Source organism: Plectrocnemia conspersa, unplaced genomic scaffold, assembly GCF_051122295.1.
Source record: "Plectrocnemia conspersa isolate PC_06_02 unplaced genomic scaffold, ASM5112229v1 ptg000006l, whole genome shotgun sequence".
Classification (NCBI taxonomy): Eukaryota; Metazoa; Arthropoda; class Insecta; order Trichoptera; family Polycentropodidae; genus Plectrocnemia; species Plectrocnemia conspersa.
In genome coordinates this window covers 12,911,581-12,930,531 of record NW_028277170.1, presented here as the reverse complement: position 1 = coordinate 12,930,531, position 18,951 = coordinate 12,911,581, and the positions used below count along the sequence as shown (strand labels likewise).

Sequence of the window (18,951 nt, the reverse complement as noted above, 5' to 3'; positions counted from 1 at the left end):
AGTTGTAATCCACAAATTTAGCACAAAAATTTGTAGCTTTTTAATTTTTATACTGTTTAGGATTTCTATTTTTACCATCGGGTTTAAAAGTTGCAAATATTTTGAATTTTTTATAAATATTATTACAATTTATATTGAAATATTTTCGTACTTGAGAATTAATTAGTTTTGGGTTATTTATTTCAATTTTATTTTTAAAATTTTCTGATAATTGTATGACTGCCCAAAATGTTCTTTGAGCTTATATTGCTTTAAAGTAGGTACATTAAATGTGTTGTTTCTTAAGTTTAAGTTAGACTTTCTTCGATACATTCATAATAAAAAGTTGTTTTCCGTATTTATGTTTACTATAAATACGAATTAATTAATTAATTAAAAATAAGAGTGTCATGAACTTGCCGCCATTGCGCTCCTTAGACCGATAGACCAAAAGAACTCGCTTACCTCTAAAAATAAAATATTGAAATATAAACAATTAATAAGACGCATCTTATCATATGCCTGACCGGTATGGAGTAACACCATTAATACTATTTAAAAAAAATTCAAGTCATCCAAAATAAAGCTATAAGAATAATGTGTTTTTTTTTTAATTATGAATACTATTTTTATACATAGTAACTGTTATGTATATACATAGCATTTGTTATTATATAATTAGCACGGTATAAATAGCAAAAAAAATCTTGATATTAGTTAAAAATATTGGTGAAAATCTTGTGCATTTTTTTGTTTTATTTTTTTAAATAATTATATCATTTTATTTATTAGTTGTGTTAATTTTATTACTCGTTATTTAATATTCTAAAATTCCACAAATTACAAAAATATTTTAGTAATATTATAAAAAATATACGGGAATTGTTACGTTTACAATTTATTTTTAAATGAGAAAAAAATAGGAATTTCAAAATATGAAGAAAAAAAATTTTGTCGACAAAAGGGTTAAAAAGTGTGCGATGAGTCAATTAAGTTTGAGAATCTCTGTTTTTAGGGGCTAAAGACTAGATACTAATGGTTCCAGATCTTTGGACAAATGTTTTTAAATTAGCACCTAGTCTATTGTTTTTATTACTTCTCTTATTTTTCCTTTAAATTATAACCACTACCGTTTTATTGTATATACTTAATTTTTAATTATATTGTAGAATAATTTAAAAATAAATATTTAATACCTAAATAATTAAAAATTATTATGGTTTAAGATATGCAATAGGTATAGTATTGATTGGTTCTCATCATGGTAGAATATACTCAACATCGATGTTATTATGGTAATTATTTTTAGTTGTACTATTTTTATCCCGTGTATTGACGCATATTCCTGCATATGTACATTTGTAAATAAATGTACAATAAAGGCGCTTATTGCGTGGCATTTGAACGGCAAATGTGACGTATAACATCTGTCGACGATTAGCTATGAGTAAAACCAGTTTTTCTACCTGGCTAAAAATACACCTGTACAGTTATAGGCGTTAACTAACCTCACCAGTCTGTTTGGTGGGGGTACGATATCCAATCGGTGAACTGTTATCATTGCATACAATACAGAGTAATAATAATAATATTTAAAATCTTATAATATGAAGAATCTAACACTGTTTATTAGGGTGTCGGAATCTGAGATGATAAGAATTTCGGGTAAGAAGAATCGAAGTCGGAAACGGTAGAAGAGTATACCGACGCTGACTTTAGGCAAAATCAATGTTGCTTAACCGTTTCTGTAATGAACCAGTGGCGGTTCGTCCATATGGCTGACGGGCTGCAGCCCTCCTGGTATAAAATAAATGTTTCTGTTATAAACATTTGTATGTATACACATATGTAACATAGTCACCCTTACATTGAAAATTATTTTTGTAAAATATTATATAGTACCTGTTTTAGTTTTGATAGGGATATTTTGTTTAATGTTTTATTGCTGCAGCATCTTTACTACAAATTATTACGGGTCGCCACTGCCCTTTACTCATTTATTTTCTCGGGGAAGAATTGAATCTATTTTTAAATAAAAAAATATACAATTTTTTTTATATATTATACGTGAGAAAACTTTTTCACAGCTTAATCAGCAAATTGAAGTATGATATGATAAGTCGCTAGTCGCGTGGTAAACACATAACAAAAACTATATAGTGAAATATATGGTTATCAAAGATAATTTATGCTTATTGTGCGACCATTATCGATTTTTTTTAACTGTTTGCCATTCTAGCAATAAACATATACCATTAATTTTCAGTGCAATTATTGTTTAATAAATGTAAAATTATTATCTTTGTATATTTAAAAAGCTGTTATAATATATTTTAGCTATAAACATAAATATAAATGGTGTTATTAGGACCCCATTGCAATTGACATTTTGTCGAAAATAATTTATATATAATTTACAAGCTCAATAGAAAAACAGTATGTTTCTTAAAAAATGGTTAATTTAAAATATCACCCGTTATTTCTATGGAATAATTTTGAGTGATCTCTGATTATGTGCACATGGTTGCATGTTCGCTCTCTCACCAATTTCAATTTTTAGCAATATTATTTGAAAATTTTTGATGAAATATTTCGCTTTTACTTTACTACACATCGAAATTACTTTGAAACCAATCGCTATGTGGAATGTGCGGTGTTTCATTGTGTTCATTGTTTTTCAGTGGAACAAGTTTCTGAACGCATTACATTTTTTTACCTTTCGCACGTGTAACAGAGCGTTCCACTAATACGGCGAAGGTACGATTTTATTGTTTTTGTCGTAAGTTTTTGCGTTCTTAGACGTGTTTGTACACTCTCCCATTGGAGAAACGTGCCTTTGTCGACACCGCAGGTACGCTCGGTTGGCATTCGCTTTGCACATGCAGAACGCCATAACTCAACCGTTAATGTTTGAATAAGAAAATGTTAAAAATAAATGTATTATGTACATTCGCATCAGACTAAAAATATGAATAGTATATACAATATAACACTACGAGTTCTAATATCAATTATGGCAATACATTGAAAGTGAATGACGAATTCCATGACGTGATTCAGCGTCTAGCTCAGTGGTAGCCAACTGAATTCACTTGGTGGGCCAAATAAAATAATGCATGTCTTTGAAGGGCCATACATAAATATTTTACAACTTAATAATAATGTGAGTTTTTATATTTAAAATAAATAAACAGCTTACAATTAAGATATAATATTTTATTATTTTTTTAAAATCGTTTCAACATTTATTTTTTATTACATGATAATTTTTTGGTGTAGATCGGTATGAATATGTTAAACATACAGAAATTTCAAAACTTCAAAAGGGCCTTGATCTAGCCGAACAAGTTCATTTTTAAAAAATATGTTTGTGTAGCATAGATATTATTCGTTGAGATAGAAAATTGTTTCAATGTGTAATTATTTTCCAAAATATATAAATAATATAATTCTTATAATTTTCTTAAGATTTATTAATTTTTGTAAAATCAATCATAAGAAAGTTTTATTTGTTGCATTTTGTTTGTGTCTACATACTATATAATATTTGTCTCAGAGACATCTATGATCAAAAATATTTATAATACATAATAAAAAAAGGTTTATAACACAGCTAAGTTTACATACTAAAATGTGACGTAATATAAGAGTTTATTATATGTATATCTCTTGATAATTTAATTTTTATTTAATTAAAGGTTCATAATAATTGATATCGAATTTGAAGGTTTAAAGATAGAGATACCTGTGATTTAAATATTTTAAAAATAAAATAAGGGTATGGATCCTTGCTAGAATGGGTCGGTACAACAGTGACCTCTTATTAGATTTTCTATAGTCTATTTATTTTCAAGAGTCAGTACGCAATAACATCGCTTAACACGTAATAAAAAAGTGCTCTTAAATTTTTGCCCTGTGATTGGTTGTTCTCAATTGATCTTACGGCAAACGAACAATCACAGGGCAGAAATTTAAAAGCATGTTATGATTACGCGTTAAACGATTTTATTGACTTCACTGACTCTTGAAAATAAATAGACTATAGTTTGTTTTTGTTTTTAAAATATTCATTTCAAAAATAATTTAGTGCTTTACAAGTTATAAATTACATGTTTCTGGCTTTAAGTCATTTTCTAGTGATTCTTAAGCTTTAAAGTACAATAGTTCAAATTTAACACCGGGTGGTGAAACATTACATAAGCAAATATAAATTATTTAACTTTTTCAATTGCAATTGCAGCCATAGCTCTGAATTGCAAGCATTAAATCTAACCATTTAGTTTTATTGTATTCTATCAATCGCATACATTTCATATGTGCATCCGCAAGATACTCTTTCAATAACTCCACCTTTATTCTAAAAATATAAAAATTATCATATTTTCTTACTGTATTACCTATAATGTCAATAGAAAGTTGATCTGCAGCTGACTGAATAGTATTGTACGCCATATGTGCAGAATATCCTATAGCCTATACCGATGATTGGCTTTTGGAGATGGTTTTTTAACTTATAATAAATATTATTTGTGCGGTTGTGTAAAAAAAATGATGAGAACTTTCTTCAATTACTCCTTCACACTGAAGTACGCTTGCTGTTGAAAGGCTTATGATTGACAAGAATTTTTGCACTTTTTGAGAGGATATGCTAAAGATCCAATTTTAAAAGGAAATTTAATCATGTGGAAACCAGATATTGCCTATTTTACAGATTTGTTTACTAAATTTAATGAGGTTAACTTGTAGTTACAAGGTGATTAAAACAATGTCCATCATTTTAGCGTTTTTTGCAGTAAAACATTGGACGGCGGGAATTTTCCCAATTCTCTAATTTGTCACAGACAAACTTCCAAGAAGACAACGTTTCAATCCAAGTTCAACATTTAAACGCCCTTTATTTAGATTTTCATATACCACAGTGGATAATCAATTCATACGGTGGCATTGAAGAAACGAATATCATATTACAAGAGGAACTGATCGAAATAAACACTAATTAAGATATTAAGGTAGAGTTTAGAAATGGATATCATCAATTCTAGCTTTAAAAAGACATACCTGTTACTTTTAGAGTATTTTTTATTTGTTTTTCATCCTCATACCTAGTGGAAAGAAGTTTTAGCGCAGTTGCTAATCTAATAACAAAATAAGAAACAGACTGGACATCATTAACCGAGGATATTTGATATTAAACCTAACTAAAATGATGATAAATATTGAAAATTTAATTATAAAGTATCAGGTTCATCCCTCCCACCAAATGCATTTATTTTTTATGTAACAGATATTAAATTTTTATTTGGCTCATTTTAATTTGAATTTAATTAGTAAATGTATAAAGCTTAACACTACACACTACACTTCACTACGGTTATAAATTTAAATCTTTCAAAGGGTGAAGAAAGAATTTTTTTTTTAATACCAGTTGTAAAAAATACCTTTAAAGTTGATAAATTTGCAAAAAATCAATATCAGGTAAGCAGTGGATCTACCCAAAACAGAAAAACATGGCAAGTGGTCTACGAGATCAAAAAGTTTGGAGACCTCTGCTCTAAAGCAATATGTGCTTTGGCATTTTGTGCTTGTATTAAAATTTAATGTTGTTTTTATCGTAATTACAGATACACGAGAATAGTGGGTGAGTTTGGTTTTGGAAGATATTTTAATAATATTTTCTGGTATGAAAATAACAGTATTCTTTAATTGTTGGTATTTTACGGATAATATGCATTTTTTTAATAATAGTATATATTATTTTTATAACTTTGTTTTGAATGACTTGTAATTTAGAAAAAATAGTATTAGCCTCATATGTTAAAATAGTAATTGAAATATTAAACAATAATTGATATCGAACTCATAAGCTTAGAGTCATCTGTGATCTACATATAATTTTTATTAAAACGAGAGGTTTAGAACACTGCTAAAGTGAGTCGGTACAACAGTGACCTATTAATATATCAAATGATACTTAAGCTTAAAAGTAGTTCAAATTTTCAACACTGGATGGTGACACATTACATAGTAAAATATGTATTATTTATTGGTAATAAAAAGTTTACTGATAAACTATTTTCACTCGCTCTTTCAAAATGTATCACTCGAAGACGGCTATAAGTTAAAACACGCTTACCGCTTACTATATGCGAGATATATAATGTACGACAGGTAAGTGTTAATTTATACATAGGTAGATTTGTTTATATCGAAACTTAATTTATGTCATGCTTTGGGAGGCTTTATATAACAGTTCAAGTATTTATTATATTGTGATATATTATTAAATGATTATTAGCATTCTATCTAACAAAAATATAACAGATTTTTGACCTAACCAATAATAAACCATGTATGTAAAAGTAATTAAATTTAACAGTCGACTGAACCGAAATTTACTTTTTTACCATGCATCAGTTTGTTGTTCTTTCAAGGTGTCTTGATTGTTACGAGTCAAATTTATTAGTTTTTTAATTTAAGGTTACCAGGATATATGTTTTGTATTTATATACATACACATACACAATGTCGTGCGAGGGAATGAAGAAAATGGCAGCGGCCCCGGGCGCCTAATCACGGGGCGCCAAAATCAACATTACAAATATGAACTTTAAATATAATTTTTAAATAAATGTAACAAATTCGAAAAAATAAAGAAATAAAAATATTAAAGGCAATCATAAACGTCATTTTTTATTGTGCTGAAAATAATTTGACGTTATGTGGCTTGGTAAATGATATTGACAGTAAAGCTTTCGGCATTTTTATTAGAACAATTAATACAATAGTTAATTATACAGAAATAAACTATGTTGAAGCCGTAAAACATTCAAGAAGAAATATAAATTACTTAGAATAAGATTCAAAAAGAAAGCTTCATATTCAAATTTAATTTACTTTTTCTTTAAAATTTAATTATATCAAAAATTTACAAAAATTTGAATAATAATATAATAATATGATAATATAATACAATGATTGAAACAAAACTATATTTTCTTTATAAACTTTGTCTATTTACCACCGCAGTTTACATTTAGTATATTAAGTCTGATTTTTTTATAATACTTATAATGTTTTTCAACAAAATAATTAAATATTATTTTCTTGTGGTAATATAATATTATCTACATATTTTCTTTGAGAGCTTTGTATCACGCTGGACTTTTATAGCCGCATTATTATATGCACACAGAATACATTTTTCAAACACAATATTGTACTTTTATTCTCAATAAATATGTATTATTTTTATATGTGCTATATAAATAATCGTTAGTGAGAATAAAGTGACGTTTTTGCTTGTATTAAATTTTTTGCTTGTATAATATTTCAATGAGTAAATAACGAAATTAGTAAATTTAATTGATATATTTTATTGCCAACGTAGTAACATTGTATTATAACAATTTTAATGGAAAATATATGTAAAAGGCAACGATCGGATGTACTATTAATATTTTCAAAATTGCACTGTACATTATTCTTTTTTATTTTCATGTATTGGGGATTATGTCATCTTTTTCGAACACCAACAAAAAAAGTTTAGTTTTAATAATATATTTGTTCACTTTACTTCTTCGATAATAAGAACTAGCAGCATTATCATTATTACTAATATTTGTAGTTAATGACAATAAGGACCTGAATAAATAAAGCTATAAAATAAACTGAAGGTTGAAAAAATAAATTTAAAGTAGAGCGTAAGAGCGTAAAATGAAAGTTAATAGTTATTAATCAGATAATAATTAAAACATTATTTTTAATGCATTTTCATTTACATTTAGTATAAAAATTATAATACGTATTTTAATGATGATTAATTATTAAAATGCACCAAGAACTTTTAGTTATCAATTTAAAAATATATAAAATTATTATTATAAAAAAACAATGAAATACAATCATACATCGTTTTACACCAATCGTAGTACTACTGGTCCTACACAAAACATGATCGATGGTACTTGGATAAAGGTTCTCACAGACCGACGAAGTACTAAGCAGCGGTAGCGCTAATATTACCGCTTAGGTATACGTGGCTTAATGTTCTCATAAAGTTTTCATTGTAGATCGATAAAGAGTATGTTGTCATGGTCACGAATTAGTTTGTACTGTGAGTATTGTAAGGCTTTGGTGTAAATCAGGCATGTAAAAATATTAATTAATTAATTTGATATGAAAAAAATTAGTTAAATTTTGAATTCAAGTAATTTAAAATATGACAGCACTAATTTTGTGATTAGTAATGGCACCAGTCCAAGTATGGAAACATAATGTAGTCTGCTCATGCCTCGATTCCTGTCAGTCATTGAACGTCACACAGTCCTACCCCATTATATCGGAGCGTGATGGCTATGATGTCACAAAAATTTAAAAGTATCGAATTTATAGATTTTTTAAAATTTTCATGAAATAAAATATATAAATGCGCCGAGTATAACGATTAAATATCCGGATTTGACCCGCGGGCCGTAGTTTGCCGACCCCTGCTTTAAGGCAAAAATTAAATTATTACAAAACTGTTTGCTAATATTTTTGGGGTCGAAGGGCGTGACTTTGCACTCAAATAGTACTGCACTCACAGTATCGTATCGGAATGCGGTTCTTGAAAGTCAAAAAGTCTATGCTGGTGGTTAGCTAAGTGTTGGTGGAATAATTAGAGTTGTCGCCGTGATGTTTTGTGCTCACGTCTGTCCGAGTCTTAACTTTTGTAACAAAGATGGTATTTTTGTATTGTGGGAGATTTCTCTTTTGTTGTTCAAGCGGACGTTATAGTGTTCTTTCAATTTGTGACTAATGGCGCAGCTGATTGTAGCCCACCGCATATTATTATTGAAAATGTTGGCAATAAGTTTTTTCTATAAATTTTCTACACAGCATTGATTTACTAATTAAATTTATACATTTCAAGATGGTATGCCAAGTTACTATGATTTTTTGATTTTTGTAATATAATAATTTGATTTTTTAATGGTTTTATATATTCAATATGACATTAATAACGTGTTTTACAAATTTGTTATGAAGTTAATTTTGTGAATATACATTAATGACGAGGCTAAAAATGTGTCTCAGCAGTCATATTTAGACAGTTAGGATTTTTTAGCATTACTATTATAAAAAAATTCAATGAACTATTATTTATTTGTAGTAGTTTTTTATGATTTTTAAAAATCAAAGATTTTTTAGCTGCGTCGCCTTTGATTCGATCGTATGATTAGTATTTTTTCTGAAGGCGACGCTGCTAGAAAATCTACGTTGACTAAGATATGATCAAGACATTAATGATGACCCAAACATCATAGATCGAAACGTCGTCATCAAAAAATATGAGAGAGAGAAAAGGTGCGATACACAAGTCCTCCCATCTCTCAAACATATGCATCTTGTTGAATTACGCGAGAAATACAAACAATGATACACGTTAAAAATACTGAATAATGTTTTAAATATGTATTTGTATGTTTGCAAACCAATAAAGTTGGCAAGCCTACGAGCGTTTTCGTTTCTCATAATTTCGCCTAAATCAAATTGCGTGCGTCCCTTTGGAAGGGAAGGAAAGGAAAAATTGTCGTTTGTGGCCCCTTCGGGAACAGCTGCAACGTCAGACCCATTTGCCGCCATCTTACTTGTACATCTTTAAGTCCCTTGCGTGACATTTAAAAAGTGGCGTGTATGTATGTACCGAGCCATTTTTTTATACTCGACTTTCACTAATGTCTTGTACACAACCTACAGTAAAAATAATACACACATCGCAATAAACGATAAATTAATAAACAAATTTTTGGCAAAAACCACTTTTAAAATTCCTGCCCTTACGTTATTTATATGCTACGTAAATTACAATTAATTTCAATATCGATTAATCTATTCTTCACAATTGTACATTTATCACAATTTTTTTGCGAAAAAAGCTTTTTTACCTTGTGCCTTTACAAAAATCGAAATAGACAAATATAACTTTGTACTTTACGTTCACGATCGGTAGATAACAATTATCGATGAAAGTTACGAGAGCGTTTGCTCGTTATTACAAGTAAATGTAGAAATGTATGAAACTCTTTAATGTATCATTTTCAATTACTAATATAATTACAGCATACAAGTATTTAAACGTGTGTGTGTGTGTATGAGTATCAAACAAAAAACAATTAACTGTAAACGACACTTATGCGTTAATTATTAGCAAGAATAAACGGTGCTTATTTTGTAAGGTATCAAGCATATAATATTAGAAACAGCACATTGTTTAATTATGGTGTTATGAAAACCTGCCAATTCATCACAAAACGCATTCATCACAAAACAAAAAAACCATCGCAGATTATTGTTATACACTTGCTACATGTTAACCAGAGCTATATGTAAGGCACAGGTGGACAACCTACTGACTCAGCCCGTCGGACAAAATTATCCGACCCGCTGTCCCCAAACGATATATTATATTAAGTCTTTTCTTTAACTAAAATGTCAGTTTTATCAAATGTGCGTAAAGATTTGCTCCTGTTCGAGCAAACAAGTGTCAATGCTTTATTTTATTACAAAATGTCGCGTTACGTGGTTAAACTGTTTATAAATAAAATACCTAAAATTCTGCACCACGGTTTAATGAGCATAGTCTTAAAGCAGTATTTATTAACGATTTTATTAATCGTTTTTTTTTTATTTAAGAAATTACATTTAGTGCAACATAATTTATTTATTGAAAAATACATATATACAAATATAATATTTAGTTTAAGCAACATCGCAATTTTAATGACTAGTTTGTTGATTATTCATAAAAATCTTATTTTTCGTGTGTATGCATTTCTGTGCAAAAATTATGAAAATTCGATTTTGTGTAAAATCGAATTTTCATAATTTTTGCACAGAAATGCATACAAGGAAATAGAAAATTCGGTTGGATTTAACAATACTGATCTATTTTAACAAATTTACTGAGGTATAATTTATTGATAGTTGATAGTTTAAAATATTACTTTTATTTTTTAATATTTAATTGTTTTTGAGACTGAAACTATACATAACGGTATAAGCAAAACACTAATAATATATTAATTTTATTTATGTAAGCTAATACATTTAAATGTATATTATGTAAGGTTAGTAAATGCTTATAGCATAATATATTTACATTAAAACAATGTATTAATTAATAAAACTGAATAACGAACTTTACCATAGAAGCTGTAGGTGTAAGTGTATAGTTTCCCGTGCAATGTCCAAAACTTTATGACCAAGTCCTGTACAAAATGAGCAATGTTAAAAGCTTGGAATTTACCTGGGGTTGACCTAGAAATATACGAGATAAATAAATAATTACTTTTACTAAAACAGTAATTATAACAGTATATTTTTTTAAACGGTTAAACATAAATTTGAAGAATGTCAATAGTTTGTTCCGACAATTTTACATATATTTATGCATGGCCGAATAAAAGTGTGTTATGGCCGTGCGTGGTTTTTTGTGTATAAATAACCTGAAGACGCCTTAGCTGTCACGGCGTGTGGTCGTGCGTCAGCAAGGATTCTGAGGATGTAAACTCTGATAATAAAGCATTTCTATGGTTAGAGGCGTTTAATTCCGTCGAGAGACGGTGGTCCTTCGAAAAGAAAAGACGGCCATCTCCAAAGGGGAGAGGTCGCAACATTTGGTCCTACGAGCCGGATGGACCACCAGCGCTTCGCTGAGGAAGCATTCGGGGCAGCAGCAGCTGAGCAACTGCGGGGCATCACAGGGAAGCCGCCGGGTCGAGAAGCTGCGCAGACGGAGGAGAGGACATTTAGGTTAGTGGTTAGCCGTTCCCCACTTGTTATTTCCTAACCTCAAACTTTTCCTTCGAGTCAATATGTCGAAACGCGACATACTGAAGCGTTCTAGGCTGCAGTCGCAGCTTAAGCGATTTGCCGACGCTGTTGAGGGCTGCGTGTCGAAAGGAGACGCGTCGGGTCTTCAAGTACATCTTGATGACGTTGTGGATGTCTTAAGGACCTTTAGGCAGGTCCAGGAGGACATAGAATGCACCATAGGTGAGGTGGACGATGAAGCTACCTCGGCGTTCGAAAGGGATTATTACAAAGCCATTTACGCCGCGAAAGAGTTAATAGTGCAATATGCACGGGGGCAACCCCCCCTCCCGACAGTCGCGCCGCCTACTAATGTTTCATTACCTGCCCTTCGGTTGCCTTCATTTGAAGGTAACTACAAAGATTGGCCACATTTCTCTAGCCTTTTTCTAAATATTGTTTGCCGAAAGGCAAACATATCAGATCAAGAGAAAGTCCAGTATTTGTTGACTTCGGTCAAGGGGGAAGCCGCTGAGGTCCTTCGTGGTATAGAGTCCGCAGGTCAGTCATTTGACATCGCATGGGAGTTATTGCGATCACGGTTCGACAACCCGAAAATTTTGGCCACTGAGCACTGGAGAGCACTGCTCAGTATTTCGACGGTTAGCGCCGGCTCCCATGTGGGGTTAAGGAAGCTGATCGATGCGGCTACGTTGCACGTAAGAGCACTGGAAGGTCTTGGGCTGCCAGTGCAGCATTGGGATTTTGTCCTAGTGCAGGTCATCGTGTCAAAATTGGCAGTGGTGTTGGCCCGCGAATGGGAAGCGACAGCACTAACAATCAAATTGACAACGTTCGAGGCGTTGTTAACATTCCTAAAAACGAAACATCAAGTGTTAGAAAACACAATTATCCCGACTCAGGTCCCCATTAAGGAGCCTAAAGTTGTTCACCAAGTGAGCCATCAGCCGTTGCGCGAGGTATGTCCTCAGTGCAAGGGGACTCACAAGTTGGGTGAGTGCCACAGTTTCAAACAATTGCATGTCCATAAAAGGTGGGTCATCGTGAAACGAAACGCACTATGTTTTAATTGCCTGCGGAAAGGTCATAGTGCTGGTAATTGCAGGGGCAGTTGCTGCTCAGTGTGTGCAAAAAGGCATCACTTTTTGCTCCATGAAGATAGGGATCGAGCAGAAGCTCCAAAAGCGACAATGTCCGCTGTAATGGCCTGCCGGCCAGGTCAAACCGGTAAGGTAGTATCGCAAATAGCTTTACTTTCGACGGTAAAATTATCCATCCGGGGTCGAAATGATTCCACGCAAGTCTGCCGAGCGCTTCTTGACACTGGCGCTGAGACGAACCTTGTATCATGTGCACTGGTTGACAGGCTGGGTTTGAACATCCGCAAATCCAGCGCCAACATAGTGGGTGTAGCGGAGTCTGTGGCCGCTAGTCAAGGCTCTGTAAAGCTAAAAATAGCGCCGAGGAAGAAAAAGCAGTGGTCGGTAATTGACGCTATAGTCATGCCGAAATTGACTGCAAAAATTCCAAGCATGGCCATCAGCAATGTACGTAGGGCCATCCCTAGATATATCCAACTGGCAGACAATGAATTTGACTTGCCGGGAGAGGTGGATGTCATCCTTAACGCAAGTTGGTTCTTTGAATCAATGCGCAATGGGCGCAAAAGAATCAAACTTGAGGATGGGTCAGTAGTAATTCTGGCAAATTCCACATTTGGGTGGATAGTGTCAGGTAGCATCTTAACACCGGCCGCTAAAGATCCTGCCTGCAATCTTAGCTTGGTGCAGATGGACAGGCAGTTAAAAAAGTTCTGGGAGCTCGAAGAGGTCAGTAATGACCTAAGAGCTAGTCACAGCGACAAGTGCGAGGAAGAATTCAAGGGTTCAACAAGTCGTACAACGGAAGGTAGATTTGTTGTACGCCTTCCATTCAAAACCGATGACCGCACTTTGGGTGTATCATACGAGCCAGCGCTTAAGCGGTTCTTTGCTTTAGAGAGAAAGCTGGCGAAGTCTGTAAAGATTCGGGATGAGTATACTGACTTTCTTAAAGAGTATATCTCTCTTGGTCACATGTCTGAGCTTCCCACCGATCCGTCCATAAGGGACGAGGGTTACTACATTCCACACCATGCTGTGATAAAGGAAAGTAGCCTCACAACCAAGCTCCGAGTGGTTTTTGATGCATCGTTCAAGTCCAGCAACGGTGCCTCGCTCAATGATCTACTGATGGTTGGTCCAAAACTACAGCAGAATATTTTTGTCGTGTTGATTCGTTTTCGTCGGTTCACGTATGTCATTACGGCTGACATAGAGAAAATGTACCGGCAGGTTCAGGTTCACGCCTCCCATAGGAGATTTCAAAAAATCTTGTGGCGATCTGACCCACGGGACGACGTGAAATCGTTCCAGCTGAACACAGTAACGTACGGGACAGCTCCAGCTTCATTTTTGTCGGTGCGTTGCCTGCATCAACTTGCAGCCGAGGCAGAGGCTGATTTTCCTGCAGCCTCTGCAGTCATAAAAAATGATTTCTATGTTGATGACCTGCTCACTGGAGCAGATTCCATTGTGGCCCTTAAGGCATTACGGTCTCAAATTGACGTCATATTGAGAAAGGGCTGTTTCACCCTGAGAAAATGGCTGTCAAACGAGCCAAGGGTGATAAGCGATCTCAAGGAGGACGCAAAGGGGCAGATCTCTCACCATATCATTGAGACGAATGAGTCAACGACACTGGGAATGGGCTGGGAAACGAGAACAGATAGGTTATTTTTTATGGCAGCGTTCCCGGAGACACTCCCAGTGACCAAAAGGGAGATCCTCAAGTCGATCGCACAAATTTTTGATCCACTGGGTCTCGTCGGTCTCGTTGTTGTAATATTAAAAATATACATGCAGCAGTTGTGGAAGGAGAAGCTTGGCTGGGATGATAAAATCCCCAGCTCTTTATTCAGCTCCTGGCAATTGTTGTACGGGGTTTTAAATGGCCTAAAGGCAATAGTTGCCCCGCGCCATAGGTTTGCGCAGTGTCAGTCTACCATCAAATTGGTCGGATTCTGCGATGCGTCCATCAAGGCATATCGGAACCGATCAATGGTGAAGGGCTATGTGTGCGTCTTTGTGTGCTTTGCGACAAAGGCAGTGCACCTGGAGGTTGTCACGGGACTCACTACAAATGAGTTCATGAACACCTTGAGACGATTTATCGCGAGGAGGGGCAAACCTGCCGAGTTGCACTCCGATAATGCCACGAACTTTGTGGGAGCCTCTCGTCAGCTAGGAAGGCTTATGATATCTGCCGACTTCAAGGAAGTTCCGGCTTCGTTAGCTGAACAAGGGAGATTCATACCACCACGATTAAATGGAGATTCATACCACCACGGTCACCGCATTTTGGCGGTCTGTGGGAAGCGGCTGTCAAATCAGCCAAGCGACATCTGGTAAGGATAGTGGGAAACGCGTCCTTAACATATGAGGCCTTCAGTACCGTCGTTGCGCAGATCGAGTCAGTATTAAATTCGCGTCCGCTCACTCCAAGTTCCAATGATCCAAATGACCTCATTCCATTGACTCCTGGTCATTTCCTTATCGGCGAGCCACTAACTGCTTGTCCCCAGGAAAACGTGCACGACGTGCCGGAGTCACGGCTGTCTCAGTACAGACGTTTGCAGCAGCTGGTGCAGCACTTCTGGGCCAGGTGGTCCAAGGAGTATGTGACATTGATGCAGCAGCGTAGCTTCAGATCGGGTTCCTCCAATCCTGACATTGGCGACATGGTGTTGTTGAGGGAGGACAATCTGTCTCCTCTTCAATGGCAACTTGGACGAGTGATTGGGTTGCAGCCAGGAGAAGATGGAGTTGTACGCGTTGTCTCGGTAAAAACGCCTAGCGGCATCACCAAACGTGCAGTCAGCAGGCTAGCACTCTTACCAGTGGAGCAGCAACAGGACACAGTGTAATAAAACAAATGTGCGTAAACATCGCTCAGGCGATGAAATTAGAAGATAGTGAGTAAGCAAGTATCGTTTCAAAATAAGATACAAAGCTACTTGAAGTGTAGAGAGGAAAAAATGTTCCAAACATAAGTTTTTGCAATGTTCATATGTTACGATGTTTGTACGTGTTATCTGTTCTGTATACTTGTGTATTATAATTTTTGTTGTGTATACTTTGGTATTGTTTTTCGGTTGGGAATACTCGTGTGTTATAATTTCTGCGCCTATGTGGCAGAGTTTGTATTTAGCCGAGTGACGAACCTTTTTTAATAGTTAATATAATTGCGTTCAGCCAACTGTTTTTCAATAAGTTTGTTCAACTAGTGTTTTGAAAGAACAATACTTCTCCCTTGTTCAAAGTATGTACGTTCCTTCAAGGGGGGAGAATGTTCCGACAATTTTACATATATTTATGCATGGCCGAATAAAAGTGTGTTATGGCCGTGCGTGGTTTTTTGTGTATAAATAACCTGAAGACGCCTTAGCTGTCACGGCGTGTGGTCGTGCGTCAGCAAGGATTCTGAGGATGTAAACTCTGATAATAAAGCATTTCTATGGTTAGAGGCGTTTAATTCCGTCGAGAGACGGTGGTCCTTCGAAAAGAAAAGACGGCCATCTCCAAAGGGGAGAGGTCGCAACAAGTTATTACAAAAATCAGACAATAAAAAAATATATTCAAAGATATTCTATTTATTAGTAAGTTTCACAACATCGAAGATATGTTACTTTATAATAATAGTGGTAAATTTTTTTTATTATCAGTACAAATGCTTCTAAAGCTTATATTGTATAAATATTAATAAATGCAAAAGGCCTTATAAATTTAATAAATAAAAACTGGAATTTACTTTTTTCCCTAGATGTTAAAATAATGCAATTCTTTTTATCAATTTTTTTTTACTAATATCATGTAATTTACTGTTAAACATCTATTCAAGAAGATACGAGTATACTGATTGCATCGCAGTTACGGAATGAATTTGTAAGTAAATTTTTAATTACACAAAATATATGGAAAAAATGTGCATAGGAATATTATACAGATAGAAAAATGTAATAAAAGTATTTATTTTAATTTTATTTAAACATATACAGGCAGTTCTCGAGTTACGACCACTCGGAGTTACGACGAAAAAAAAGCTGTAAAAAATTTTTTTTTTATGTCATATACATAATTTCAAGACTATTTTGATAACTGTTTCATTCCAGAAGTAAAGAAAAACTGTGATGAAAACGACATAGCATTTAAAATTTTATTGATTCTTGACATTCTCCAGGCCATCCTCCACACTTAGGGGAATCACATCCAAGTATAAAAATGGTTTATTTACCTCCAAACACCACCAGCATTCTACAGCCGATGGATCAAGGGGGTACTGCTAACTTCAAAGCCCATTATTTAAGAATCACTTTTGCCCAAGCAATTGCAGGAACAGACAAACATCAGACATTGAGAGAATTTTGGAAAAATTACAACATCTTTCATGCAATAAACAATATCTCAAAAGGATGGTCCAAAGTAACGACGAATTGTATTAACGGCATATAGAACAAACTCTTAAAAAGATATAATGACAATATGTATTTTAATAAAGAAGGGGAAATAGATGAGGTGGCAAATATTATTGTAAAATGTGCTCAACAACTTAATCTGGAAGTTGATAATGAAGATGCAATTCATCTTTTGGAAAATGATGTTGAGGAACTTACAAACCAAGATTTGATTGAAATTGAGGAAAAACGAGTTGTAGAAAAAAATGTAATGGAGCTAAAAGAATTAGATGAACTCGAAGAACCACTAAAAAAATTTGTGTTAAAAGTCATGGCTGCAGCTTTTAGCCAAATCAATGATGCTATTAAAAAATTTGAAAATATGGACAAAGACATCGATAGATCTTCGACGGTACACGGCCTTATTCATCAAGCACTTGCGTGTTATTATGAAATTTATAGAGAAAAGAAACAACAAACTGTACAAACAAACCTGGACGATTTTTTTAGAAAAACAAGCACTATCACTGCACTCGCTGAAAAATCTCAAGAATTAACAATGGATATCAGTAGCACAGATGATAAAAATACTCTAGATCAATTTTTATAAATAAATTATTTATGTAGATATTTGCTAAAAAGTATTTAGTTAACAACTTAAAGTCAGCAATAAAAGTGGTTACTATATTTCGCATGTATGCATTGTTTTTAATTATTTTTTGTATGATTTTTGACTTACGACCTTTTCGAGTTACGACTAAGGTGGTGGAACGGAACATCGTCGTAACTCGAGAACTGACTGTATTCCAAAATAATTTTAAGATAATTTATTGTTAATTTAAGTATAAATAGGAATTAGATGGAATACAACTTTCAATTTCTGGAATTTCAGGTATTTCAGGAAATGTCGGGTATCAGAATTCCTATTATAGGCCTTCGATCGATAGCCGGTTATTCATTCACATGTCACTAACAAGCTACTTTCGAAACAAGTTGCTACTATTTTCATTACTCTCGAAATCAATCCTTGCGTTGTTTCGGGGTAGGTGTTAAAAAGCCACCGAGCGGAGAGGCCATCGATCCCCGTCCCGGGACCGTTCATCAATTCAGGTCGGCAACAATGGTCGGTGTCACATTATTCGAGTCGGTGTAAAATTACGGCGTCAGACTTGAAATATCAAACAGTGTCAGCGGTATGTAATTTATACCCTGTAAGCTGTTGGCTCACCGGTGCGCCAGCCAGCCAGCCAGTCCCCCTCCACAGCTTGCCTTATGAATATTCAAGTTTGTTCCCTCACACGTGGAATTCGGCGTTAAAGTCAGCATTTTTGCATACAATGCCATGCCTGCCGCAACGAGAGAAACGAGTGGAGTTGATTTTTTTATGTAGATACACGGGGTGTGGAAGTTCGCGCTTTGTGCGCCTGAAAATATGCGACAGTGCGCCAAATCTACAAAATACGGAATATAAATACTCTAGGGTGGATATCTAGTTAAGGGCCTAATATGTAAATTGTCATCATTGTCATTACAAGTTATATTCTTAAAATAGAGTCACTGTTGCAAAACAGACTCGGTGTAAAATTTGTCTAAAAAATGTTTGTTTGCAAAAATACATTACGTATTTTATATATATATATATACATATATATGTACATAGAAATATG

At 33.9% G+C, this 18,951-nt stretch overlaps 1 protein-coding gene across 1 annotated transcript; it reads left to right on the top strand.

Annotated features, from left to right (window-relative positions):
• Window positions 1-11,387: 11,387 nt before the first annotated feature.
• On the top strand, window positions 11,388-16,428 carry LOC148234260 (uncharacterized). Its single transcript, XM_088188317.1, has one exon. The coding sequence runs from the start codon at window positions 11,835-11,837 to the stop codon at window positions 15,240-15,242; it is 3,408 nt and encodes a 1,135-aa protein (XP_088044443.1). The 5' UTR covers window positions 11,388-11,834; the 3' UTR covers window positions 15,243-16,428.
• The last annotated feature ends 2,523 nt before the right edge of the window (window positions 16,429-18,951 follow it).

Excerpts from the sequence above, each read along its gene's own strand:
- LOC148234260 (XM_088188317.1), top strand. The coding sequence starts at position 11,835 with ATGTCGAAACGCGACATACTGAAGCGTTCTAGGCTGCAGTCGCAGCTT.